This window comes from Apiospora aurea (genome assembly GCF_038362705.1).
Source record: "Apiospora aurea strain CBS 24483 chromosome Unknown utg000008l_segment0_segment0, whole genome shotgun sequence".
Lineage (NCBI taxonomy): Eukaryota > Fungi > Ascomycota > Sordariomycetes > Amphisphaeriales > Apiosporaceae > Apiospora > Apiospora aurea.
The window spans coordinates 4,677,404-4,689,913 of NW_027117395.1; the positions used below are offsets into that span (position 1 = coordinate 4,677,404).

Genomic DNA, 12,510 nt, shown 5'->3' on the forward strand with positions numbered 1-12,510 from the left:
ATTAAGTATTATTCGTATTATAGGAAGGGACGGTAAAGTAAAAGTAGTTGTATAATGAAAGCGTGGCCCGCAGAGGGGGCTGGCTCGTAGAGTGATAGACGGTCTTATTCCTCGATCCGAACGGTGTAGTTCGACCCCAAACTCTGCATCGACGCCGTCTCCAAACTATCCCCAAGCCTACTAGACCCCCGATCCGACTTCTCCTCAATCGCGGGCGGGATGTACACGTAGCGCGACCCGGACTGCGTCTGTCCGGTACCGGTAGGGGACAGGGGCCAGTGTCTCGTCGCCTCAGCATCATCATGATCCGCGACAGGAGCAGTCACAGCATCATGTACTTCAACCGAGGGGCTCATGGACTCCCTCCTGCTAGTGACCGGAACTTGCTCGCCCTGCCTAGGATCCCTCTGCGCTGCTACCACACCGACGCTACGGCCCCGTCCCGCGCTCTTGAACTTGTTTCTGGAAGACCGCGACAATGCCGTGAGGCTGAAGAAGTTGGCGGGGAGGCCCGTGGTGGTGGCCGCGGTGGGGTCCATGTGCTTCTGGAATGGTGGCGGCTCCTGTTGTTGTTGTGGGAAACGTTGACGCAGAGGAGCAAGAGGACGCGGGGCACGTTGTCCGCCGCTCACAGAGTGCTGGTTGTGTATGAGACTGGTGGCCGACCCGTTCTTGCCCGGCTCCGGGAACTGCGACAGGATGGGGGAGCTCAGGGTCTCGGAGGACTTGCGGGGCCGGACCTGCTGTGGTTGCTGCTGCTGTTTGGGCTTGGATTCGGCGGCTCTCCGCTCGTCATCAGCTCCGTTGCGGCGATCGCGCCGGGTTGCCACACTGGGAGGCGTGTGCGTTCGCAAGTGGGACGACATGGCAGTCTCCGGACGGGCCGGGAGGTGCTGCTGCTGTTGTGATGGACCAGACGAGCTGTTGACATCGCCTCCGCCTCCGCCTCCACGCAGACTCAGCGTGGAGTCATCGTCGACCAGGACAATCATCCAGACGCCGACCTTGCCGTTGGCACCGAGCAGGGGCGTACAGTGGAGCCAGCGTGACCGACCGGTGGGTTCCGTGTCTGCTTCGTCGGCATCGTCCTCAAAGTCCAGGTGGGCTTCTAGAGGGTGGTGATGCTCGTTGTTGGCCGCTTGCTGCCTCCTGCGCTGCGCTCTGTTCTTGGAGTTGCCCGTCGTCTGTCCATGACTGATGTTGAGCCACCTGACCTTCGCTGTGACGCCTTGCCCCTGGGCCAGAGCCTGGACGAAGTCGTCCCGCATACGCGCCGAGCCCCCTATGCGGTCGACCAGTGGAGACTGCAGGATTCCAGGGACACGCATGGATGGGCTGGTGAACAGGATGCGGAGGGACGGGTACGGCCGCACCAACAGGTAGTGTTGGTAGACGCCCGTCAGGCGGCCGTTGTGCCTTGTGGCCAAAGTGGCGGCAGAGGAGAGCTGAACCGATATATGGCCGTTCGATGGCGCATTTCCTTCCGTCGGAGACTCCGAGTCCCTAAGCACCACCCTTGGCTTGGCCCAGTTCCCCGCGTGGTGTCCGGCTTCGCTGTGCGACCGGGACTCTCGACTGATCCTGGACGCATTCCCCTCGCGTTGGGGTTGCATTTCGGTTCGTGCCCGGCCGCGATGCATGTCCCCGCCTCGCTGGCGGACGATCTCGAGCTCGCGGGACTCAAAAGTCTCCGCAAGCTGGGTGAACTCGTCCTTCGCGTCAGACTCGCGGTCCGGGCCGTCGCCTTGGTGCTCATCATCGTCCGTCAGGCGCTTGAGGGCATCGAGGTCGTAAGACTGTTTCGCGAGACCCGACACATCGACCTGGGCCCCGATGAAATACCGTATGGCGCCGCGGCTGTCGTAAAGGGGGGCAAGCTGCATCCGGATTGTCAGCATTGTTTGCCGGATCGTCTCAAAGGAATAGACAAAACATACCATCACCAGGTTCATGAAGGGCGACCCATCGCGGCGGTAGTTGAGAAAAGTCTCGTAATGCTCCATGCCCGCATTCAACTTCTCCCGTACCCTGGCTATGCTGAATGGGTTCGTGTTTGGGCCCTGCAGGAACCGGCAGTTACGTCCAATGACATAATCAACCCCGTACTGGGTGGTCCGATGAAACTCGTCCGACGTAAATACGATCGGATTATCCGGCCGCGACGGATCAGTTAGACAGAAGACTTCCGCGAGGCCCTCTGATACGTGCGGGAGTGTTCCCATGATCCGATGTTTGACTGACACGGACACCGTCTTGATCCAGACGTGGGTGATGTACATCGGAAGGTCCTCACGTGTCATGTGATCGAATGCAAGATCCGCTTGTGTCTGCAGTTCCTGGTTGTAGGTGGTAGGCAGCGCCCCCGATTCTCCATCGTGCTGGGTAACATCAGTATCCGGCGGAGGCTTCAGCATCTGTGCCACTGAGTTGCTGTACTCAATGGCCCGTAGAGCTTTGAGGAGCCCAAGGTAATACTTCAGCAATGCGATCGAAGCCGGCCGGTGTTCGTACAGGAAGCTGGAGAAGCGCCGCAGCTGGGTCGGGTCATCGAAGATGGATTGGAGATGGCGCCGGGAGAAGAGCAGGTCGGAGCGTGTCTCCAACTCGTACTTGCATCTTTGGCCATCTTCTTGGTAGCCTGGCGAGACCAGATCAAAACTTCCAGGTTCTAGCTCTTCGTTCTCTAACGGATCCAGGCCTTCTGGCTCACCGGCTGCCACTTGTAGTTCAGGAAGATCCTCCGACGTCCCAGTTGCCGTATTAGTGTCGGTCGCATGGGCTGGACGAGGCGGCAGAGGTTTCACGGCGAAGTCGTGCTCTTCTGTCCTAAAGCTGTCTTGGCTAAAAGCAGACACCGATGTTAGCTTGAACCCTTAGGATCGTAGGTGGGACATAGGGGTACCTTAGCGTGGGCGATTGGGTTCGCTGGGAAAGAGGGGGCATCCTTCGCTCCATGTCTGCTGCACTCCAAGATGGCTTGTCGAGGACCCAAGTAGAGACTGTCTCAAGACCTGGCAACCGACGACAAAAGAAACCATCGAGCGAGGCCGAGGCAGGAATGCGCTTTAAGTAAAAAGGCTCATGCTGCCGAGTAGCACGAGGGAATGCATCCCCGAGCCCCATGGACCATTGCCTTGTGCACATTCAATAGCTCCATTCTGGTGGTATTGACAAGCTGTATCAACCCAGACCCATTTATGAGCAGTCGGAATGCTCCCATGCGGACGCGAGGTGTTTGCTTGTTGTCAACGGTCGTGCGGCTCCATGATCAACGGCTTTAAGCCAAAAGGGGCTCATGATATGTCCCGGCAGTCGACCTGTCAATTTGGAAGGAAGCGTCCCTTGCATGGCAACCCCTGTCTGCACGGTTGAGGTTCTCGAAGCGATAGTGGTCACCTGGAATCCCCATTGCTTTTTCTGCGTCAGCGCGCCCGACCATGCGAACGGACTGGGATGGCGGCTGCGACCAAGTGGTGAGCCAGCCCCCTTTTGAGCCCGATCCTGATCGATATGTTGGGCAAACTGGAATCATGATCTTTGCAGACGAATCGAGGGCAGGGCTTGCTCGTGGTGCAGAAATCCGACAATTGCTTTGGCCGCGAAGCTGAGCGCTAAGAACTGCATCAGCCCAAGTTTCCCATGCAAACGCCGATGCGTGCAGCCAGCCACAAGCCACTTTGGACTAGCCAGGCTACCTGGCATTCGGCGAAAGCTGTCAGCTAACCCATACTTACTGTTCGACGCATTGCTTTACTTGTAGCTGGCAGTACTGTAGACATTTGGCAAACCAAATACCATGGCACCCTCCGAAGACAGCAGCACTAAGGGGTGGGTGCGGTACCGGCATGTCGGGTAGGATTACAACAATGTTGCATCGGCTTGTCCTCAGTTGTAGCCCGGATCATGGGGAACACATGACGATACATTCCGTGGCATTAGCTTCGAGCCCAGATCACCATCCTCAATGTTATGAGGTGACCGGTGAGAGATGAGATGCACGCGATGGTTGCATTGTCCTGAAATTGGCCGCTGGGAGCCCGGTGCTCGTTCCTACCCGTGGCCACTGATCAATCAGGACCGTCCGGGTAGGGAGGGCTGGCGAGAGAAAGGACAGGTGACATGTCAGATGCCGTCGGTGCCACGCTGACCGTCACTGCCCTCTTTCTCACCAGCATGCAGCCATATTTGATGAGTGGTTTTTGGACACGGCATCTCATCCGTCGAAAACCACCGACCGTACAACCATGCGACATGGTGCTAGGTTAGTCAGTCACAGACCCACAGCGGTCGAAGCCGTCATGACGTCAGACGGAAACCCTTCGTATCATCCGACCGACACCCCCAACTCTAACTATGGAAACTAAGCATGGATGCAATGATAGCAATCGCTTGCCTGCACATCTCTAATTACACGCGATAATTCCTCGCCAATTGGAACGGTCTTGCTTTCTATTTTCCATTGATGCAGGGCTTGCAGGGGGCGCCCTAGATATCGCATTGGGAATATCCGATTATGCATGGTGATATTGTGCAACCGGTCATGACGCCATGTTGACATGCCGATTTCAGCTCCCAAGGCGCATGTAGTCAGCTATCCCCCCCGATTGTCCAATTCGATCATTTTGTCAAAAGGTCTCGGCGCCATGACCAATTTCGAACGATACTGCAAGATGTCGACCGAGCAGACGCTGCGAAGTCGCTCCTCGAACGGCCGCGAGTCGAAGCAAGTCCACTGCGACACCACGAAGCCCACCGCCGCCGCCGCCGGCCAACAGCAACAGTCCATGTCCCCCCTGCAACGCCACATCGCCTTCTGGGACCAAGACCGCGACGGCATCATCCGCCCCCTGGACGTGTACGCCGGCTTCCGCGCTCTGGGCTTCTCCGTCCTCTTCTCCCTCGGCGCCCTGCTGATCCCGCTCTTCTTCTCGTACCCGACGCGCCTCGCGCACTCGCCCGTGCCGGACTGGCGGCTCCGCATCCACGTCGCGAGCATCCACAAGGCCAAGCACGGCAGCGACACGGGCGTCTACGACATCGACGGGCAGCTGCGCGAGCCCATGTTCGACGAGCTGTTTGCGCGCTACGACGAGCGCGGCACGGGCGGGCTGAGCGCGGGGGAGCTCTGGCGCATGATTGGGCGGAACCGGTGCGCGGCCGACGTCGCGGGCTGGGCTTTTAGCTTTATGGAGTGGTGGACTACCTGGTTGCTCTTGCAGCAGGATGGGCGCGTTTGGCGGGAGGATCTCAAGGCTTGTTACGACGGGTCTCTGTTTTGGCGTATTGCGGACGGGCGTAGGAGAAGGGACGAGACGGAGCCGGCGTGGCAGAAGGGATACGGGTTCGAAGATCTTGTGAGCGGCATGTGGAACGGCAGAACTTGGAAGAATTGGGAGCTGAAGGCGCAACAGTCACCGGCGAGTGCGGACGAGGATGCAGGGCTGGGAGACGACCAGAAGGCCCTGCTCCTCAACTGAGCTATTGGATCTAGAAGACGCCTTAGATCCCGCATCAACACCCAAAAAGTGTGGAGTGTGCCATTCCATATATTTGACCAAGTCCTTCGTCCTACAAAGTGTACTCATAAGCGGGTCCATTCCCGTGGGCCTCCTCCGTCTCCGCCATGCCGGTAAGCTCTCGGCGCTCCCGCGTCCGGTTCGCCATGTACATCGCCGCGGCCATAACCGCCGCCCCTATCCCCGTGATCCATATGCACGCCAGCGCCGTCCCGTATCCTGCATAGTACCGCGGCCCCGCGCGCGCCAAGAAGACATTCGACGCCACGACCCCGCCGCAGTTGCCCACGCTGTTCACCACCGCGGACCCGACCGCGCGGCGCCCGTGGCCGCGCAGGTTGTTCATGAGCCACGCGTAGACGACGGGCGTCGTGGGGATGCCGAGGACGACGAGGAACGTGGCGGCGTACTGCGCGCGGCGCGAGAAGGCCTCCTGGCGCAGCAGGATCGCGTACCCGACGGTGGGCGGGATGACTAGGGCCAGGATGAAGAGGCTGCGGTGCTGCAGCCGGTCCGAGGCCCAGGAGACGAGGGCCGCGACGAGGAAGGCGACGGCCCAGACGGGGATGGTGTGCAGCTGGACGTCGACCACGTCCCAGCCGAACTCGTTGAGGATGGTGGGGAGGAAGGAGGCTATGGCGTAGACGGTGACTATGCCGCTGAAGGCGTTCAATGCGCTTTACTCGTTGATCACGTCAGTTCAGTTCGCCTTCGGATCCTCTACTACTAGGAGGATACCTACCTTATCCAAATCTTCCAGTCGAGCAAAATGACACCCAGTTGGTGGAGGGTCATCTCGGGCTCTTCGACCGCCGGCTGATCAGACAGAAGCCGCTGCCGGATCATCCCTTTATCTGCCATGCTCAGGTACTTGTTCTGTTCGGGCCAGTCGGGGATCCAGAAGAAGGCGATCCCTCCGAAGAAGGCCGTGATGGCCCCTTCGATGATGAAGATCCTAGCAGGGGGGTGAAGGCAAGTCACGTCAGCACTTTAGAATGCCAGATCAACAGACATTGGGTACTGCGCTTCTTTCATACCATCGCCATGCCGCATACCCATAATGGCCATCGAGATGCGCGATTGAATATGCCAAAAGCTGCCGGAGAGGATTCGTCAGTCCGCTGAGGGAAATCACGATTAGAATGCCAACTCACTCCTCCAAACGCGTTCGACAGGATCGCGGAGCTCCAGATGGCCGTCAGACGCCTCTGGTACTCGAACCGTTTATAGTACATGGACGTCACGTACAAGATACCGGGGAAGATGCCGGCCTCGAGGACGCCGAGGAGGAACCGGAGGCCGATCAAAGCTTGGTAGGTGTTGACGAAGCCTTCGCACATGACCACAATTCCTAAATACGGGCCAGAACCCAAAGTCTGTTAGACAGTTTTGCTTTCCTATTTCGACGGGCGGTATATTTTCTTCTCTCCCTTCTGCGCTGTTACGAACCACAGGAGAATATTAACGCAGATATATAATACGACGGCCGGACGTGGTGGACGATCAGATTGCTGGGAAGCTCGAGGAGTATGTAGGGCACGAAGAAGATCTGGCATGCATCATCGAGATGTCAGCAGAACGATCAAAGCGTGATGGGGTAAGGATATTCCGAGGCTTTCTGATGCTCACCACGAGGACAATATTATATCGATTCCCTATATTCAGGCCCAGGTCTCGGTCCATGCCCTGAATTTTCGCATTGCCGATGTTGGAGCGGTCGAGGATGCTAGCGAAGTTGATGAGAAAGAAAATGGGACAGATCATGAGGTCCAGCTTCCGCACCAGCCTCTCCTCGGCCACTGTGACATATTCCCCAGGAGACCGCAGCAGGCGCTGCGCCCAAGAGGTGGCTCTCCCCAACATACTTGGACAGATAGGCAGAAGCAACAGTCGACAAGGACCAAGTCTCATTTGAAGTAGCGAGAGGTTTGTATCAACTAAATATTCCCATTCTCCCCGCTTCTCCTACCACGAGCCCTGCTGAGCCGCTGTGGTCCCTATAACTTGGGATGAAAGCGCTAGTCATGAAGGTCCGATCATGACTCCAGGCGACAAGGCCCTCCTCACATGCAAGGTCAGCAACGATCTTTTCAGCTCTGTCTAGCTTTACACATTTCCATCTCATGCACCTCGTCAGTGCGTGCTGATAGAAGAGTTTGAAAACCCTCATCGCTCTGCCAGGCTACGCCGAGTCGCCGACGTCTCTTCATGTCTTCTGAAGACAGCCGAGCGGGTGAGGCCGTCCCCATCCGTGCGTCCTAATTCCCGCATTCCTATTTTGGCCAGTTGAATTCAAACTCTATTTTGACTCGAAACCCTATGATTAGGTCGAGGAGCCACGCTAGTGTCCTGGGGCTCTGCTCACTACGGTAAGTCTGTAACGCCACTTCTGTTACCTCGCACTACAACTGCACTGCCTTTGGATGAATGTCGTCAAGTATGTCGGCTTGTTGCCGGCTCTTAATTACTTTCCTTGCTCCATTCAGCCTTTATCTTGTTGGACATATATCTTACGCCGGCGAGGCGATATCCCGTAATCTCGGCATTGGGACTAACAAGTCTCTATATTGTGTTTGCTATACCGTTACCATCTCATTGATTAGTGATCTGTGCGACGCGGATGAGCATGGAGCTATGTCGGTCGATCCTTTCCCGGTATAGCGGCCACCGGGACATAGAATGCAGGGCTCTAAAGGGCTATCGGTGGTATTGGTATTTTGTCTGCAAGGGACCTCGTATTCTGACTCTCTAGCCAGAAAGCAATTGGTGGTACACACCGCCTTGCTTCCAATCAAGCAAGCGGACTTCTAACTCCTGGTTCGTATGGACTTTAGGCAAATCAAGCCACCTGAATCCTTCTTCGGTGGGTGGAGGGCCGAGGTTTCCATTTTGGGAAAGCAGGCGGCCGGGGGAGGTTATAAATACGGGCAGTTTACGTGCGATTTCTAGCAGCAGTGTCGCATTAGTCTAAATTTCGTAACCGGGTTTATGGTTCCATACCGTCAAACTAGTCCGAACCAGATATGCAGATCTCTACACTACTCTTCCTAGCTGGCCTTGCCGCAATTGCAGCCGCCGCTCTGCCGGCGGCCCAAGGGACCACTCAGCCGGGGAAGAACCCGGGCTGGGCTTATGAGGTCTACTACTGGAACATATCGAACTGGCGCACCGCGGAGCTCGCGGGCGAGGTTGCACGCTACCACTACGGTAAGTTACAACCTACCTACTGGCAGCTGTCGTACGGACAGGCCCAGCGACCCTAACCCGGAAACATCCCGCGACGATTAGTATTCGACATCTCGGCCCCGGTCTTTGACCCCCCAGCGTCTATGGGGCTCCATCGACCCCGTCTTTCACAGGCACTTGTGAAGGGGAGTCCACCGCCGAGTCGCCCAACCAGACCGGCTACATAGGCTGCACCGCAAGCAGGCAGGTGGGAGAGACTTCGGATGGCGGCACCTTTGGCGGGCTGTCGGCCAGGGTGCAGCCAAGCCCTAAGTACCCAAAGCCAGACGTGGCCATTTCCTTCCAGTGGACTCAAGAGATGAGGTAGGCTGCCCCCGGAGTTCCTGCCTTTATTGGAGGATGTCCCAGTGCTGATCAAAGGACTAAAATCCAACAGTAACAAAAGATACAACGTCACGGGATACGTTGCGCCCCTGGTAAGCAGTGGATTTATAATTGTCCTCTTCCAGCTTCCCCTCAACTCCGACTGGCCGCTGCTTCCATTATCGGTTCGCCAAATTTGAGTGAGATGAACTGGCGGTTCACTGACAGATTCATAGTGGGCGGTTGGTCGACCAAATCCGACGGCTTTCGACATCCTCGACTCGGGTATGCTGTGGGAGCGTTGGGTTTGAGAGGGAAAAGTGTTCGGGAAGGCTCGGCCTTTGAGTTGGATATCCTGGAATTTCAAGATGTGTAGAGACATACGAGTAGCGTATATTAATCAGCGGGCCGTGGGTGGCACATGCTATTAACTCTCGCTAACTTCTATCGAGTGGTTTAAAGACGTGTTTACTCTAGTTAGCTAGCTGAGCTTTTTAAGCCGCGCATATTTCTTTAAAGGGGTTAGAAGTATACGTTCGATAACGGCCCCCTTTTTTATATATTAGCCGAAAATCTAGCAGTGTATTTATTTTAACCCTTTAATTAAAAGTAAAAAAAAGCCGGCTAATCGTCGTTTCGTTTTTTTCGTTTTATTTCGAGACTAGTTAATTATATCGACGAATTTTAATTAAATAATTTAGCCGATTTTAAGCCGGTTAATTTAACTTTTTAAGGTCGTTATAAGGCGTAAAGAGTATTATAAAAAATACTGTAAAAAGTATTATAAAAAGTATTATAACGTGGTTTATTATTACGCGACGTATATTATTTAACGATATACTTTAATTTAATTCTAATATAATTAAACTTTAATGTGTAATACTTTTATAAATATAATACTTAATTAATCCTAAAAAGATTAAATAGTTTTAATAATTTAAACGATACGAAACGGATTAAATTAAATAAGCTAAAAAATAGTAATAAAAGCTTAACGTGGTTTACCACTACGCGACGCATATCACTTAGCGACGCACCTTTTCTACTTCTTAACCCTTTTATATAAATTAATTTAACTATAACGCTTAAAATTAATTAAAACTACTCGCTATTCGATTTCTCGCTTAATTCTATATCTTTTTTACATATTCGCGTATTGTGACCTGTCTCGCCGCAGATATTATAACGCTTTCCACCGGTTACTTTTTATTTTAACGAACCCCTATTTTTATTTTTATCGGGCGCTGAACGCTTTTTTTTGTTTTCTCGTCTTATAGCTGCTGAGATTCCTTAATAATAAAGGCTTTTTTAAGGTAAATTCGCGACTTTTTAGCTCTCCGGCGCTTAAAAAATGCTAAATTAGCCTCCTTTAGTATATATATCCTATTACGTATAAGGGTTATTTTATAGGCCATTTTAATTATACTCTTCGCCATCTGGTCTACCGCATCTAAAATCGGCGTCGAAGAGCTTCTTTAATAGGTAGACACCTTTTTTTTAATATAAATAAAGTACTTAATTATTTATTAAAGGTTAAACAGCGTTTAAGGGTTATAGGTACTGGCCGTCCTTAAACGGAATAGGTTAAATATAGGCGTCCAAAGACGTATATCTAGCTTATTAATTACCTCGTTAAGGTTATAAGGTATTAAATTAAATACGCTAAATCTAGATTTAATATTAGCTTCCGTAAAAATAGTAAAATGCGCAGTTTTAAAGGCGATAAAAAACTCGAGCTTAATAATATAGTTTATAAAAACTTTAATAAATAACTCGATTTCTTTCGAATAAGCACGCTTTAAAAACGAATAAAGTATTATATCGAAAGGTTAAAACAAGTACGATAAATAAGGAGGTATATTAATAGTAATAATATCGTTATTTTAATAGTATACTTCGAATTCGGCCGAAATATAGTTTTCGTGGCCGTCGAGAATTAAAAAGCGGTAGCGACCCTTCGTTTACGATTTAATATATTTATCGAAGTGCTTAATTTAATCTAGGCCTGTTTCGTTATTAGTCCAGCTATTAAAAATTGGCTTAATTATTTAGTTGCCCGGTAAATCGATTTCGCGAGACTAGTTCGCGAGGTAATATTAATTTTAAACGATTAAAAACGGCGGAATATATTAACCCTACGAATTAATATATTTAATCGTTATTATTTATTCCCGATTATTAAGTTAAACCGATTTCGTTTTTTTACGCTGCTCGGCGTATATTATAACGAATATTAACCCGATTATATTTATTATAAAGCCGGTTTCGTCGAAATTTTAAATATTTTCGTTAACGATCCCGTATTTCGTTTTTATATTCGCGATTAGCGTAAACTAAATAAAAATAACTTTAGAATCCTCGTAAAAACTTTTTAATAATCGTACCGACGATTTATTTTAATTTTTAAGTCCGGGTTACGGTCGATAAAGCGTTTAATTTAATACTTACCGACGCGGTCGCCGCCGCGTAACGCGGTAAAGAAATTAGTTATATTTTTTATATTAGTAAAATTAGGAGGTATTTTTCGGATATTTAAATTAATTATATGTTTACGAAATACCTTTTCTTTAATTAGATTTATTTTACGTTGTTTCGGTCGGATTTCGCGTTTTAAAGTTCGGCCGTGGATTCGATGGCGTAAAATTAATTCGGGTATATTATAAGCTTTTATTATTACTCTTTGGCTTATTTAATTTGGTCCGTTTCGTATTATTTAAATTATTAAAACTATCCGATCTTTTTAGGATTAATTAGGCATTATAATTATAAAGGTATTACGCGTTAAAGATTAATTATATTAGAATTAAATTAAGGTGCGTCGCTAAGTAATATACGTCGCGTAGTAGTAAACCACGTTAAAGGTTATTTTATAAGCTATTTTAATTATACTTTTCGCTATTTAGTTTACTATATTTAAAATCGACGTCGAAGAGTTTTTTTAATAAATAAATACCCTCTTTTTAATATAAATAGAGTGTTTCATTATTTATTAAGGGTTAGACAGCGTTTAAGGGTTATAGATATTAGCCGTCTTTAAACGGGATAGGTTAAGTGTAAGCGTCCGGAGATATATATTTAACTTATTAATTACTTCGTTAAGGTTATAAGGTATTAAATTAAATACGCTGAATCCAGATTTAATATTAACTTCCGTAAAAACAATAAAATACGCGGCTTTAAAAGCGATAAAGAACTCGAGCTTAACAATATAGTTTATAAAAGCTTTAATAAATAGCTCGATTTCTTTCGAATAAACACGTTTTAAAAACGAAGAAAGTGCTATATTAAAAAGTTAAAATAAGTACGATAAATAGGGAAGTATATTAATAATAATAATATCGTTATTTTAATAATATACTTTAAATTCGGCCGAAATATAGCTTTTATAGCCGTTAAGAATTAAGAGGCGGTAGCGACTTTTTATTTACGATCTAATATATTTATC

At 50.3% G+C, this 12,510-nt stretch overlaps 4 protein-coding genes across 4 annotated transcripts; 2 read left to right on the forward strand and 2 right to left on the reverse strand.

The window, feature by feature from the left end:
- Positions 1–104: 104 nt before the first annotated feature.
- Positions 105–3,728, reverse strand: PG986_012914 (Hisactophilin c49s mutant phototropin phy3 fusion protein; the record flags this gene model as incomplete). The annotated part of the gene is made up of 3 exons (XM_066849136.1): positions 105–1,877; positions 1,938–2,779; positions 3,725–3,728. The coding sequence occupies 3 exons, from the start codon at positions 3,726–3,728 to the stop codon at positions 105–107; spliced, it is 2,619 nt and encodes an 872-aa protein (XP_066695832.1).
- Positions 3,729–4,670: 942 nt separating this feature from the next.
- PG986_012915 (peroxygenase 3) lies at positions 4,671–5,477 on the forward strand (the record flags this gene model as incomplete). Its single annotated transcript, XM_066849137.1, has 1 exon — positions 4,671–5,477. One exon carries the CDS (start codon positions 4,671–4,673, stop codon positions 5,475–5,477), a length of 807 nt encoding a protein of 268 aa, XP_066695833.1.
- Positions 5,478–5,568: 91 nt separating this feature from the next.
- On the reverse strand, positions 5,569–7,379 carry PG986_012916 (MFS general substrate transporter; the record flags this gene model as incomplete). The annotated part of the gene is made up of 6 exons (XM_066849138.1): positions 5,569–6,193; positions 6,259–6,504; positions 6,554–6,612; positions 6,671–6,867; positions 6,966–7,065; positions 7,146–7,379. The coding sequence occupies 6 exons, from the start codon at positions 7,377–7,379 to the stop codon at positions 5,569–5,571; spliced, it is 1,461 nt and encodes a 486-aa protein (XP_066695834.1).
- A 1,160-nt stretch (positions 7,380–8,539) lies between these two features.
- PG986_012917 (uncharacterized protein) lies at positions 8,540–9,069 on the forward strand (the record flags this gene model as incomplete). The annotated part of the gene is made up of 2 exons (XM_066849139.1): positions 8,540–8,723; positions 8,876–9,069. The coding sequence occupies 2 exons, from the start codon at positions 8,540–8,542 to the stop codon at positions 9,067–9,069; spliced, it is 378 nt and encodes a 125-aa protein (XP_066695835.1).
- Between the last annotated feature and the right edge of the window lie 3,441 nt (positions 9,070–12,510).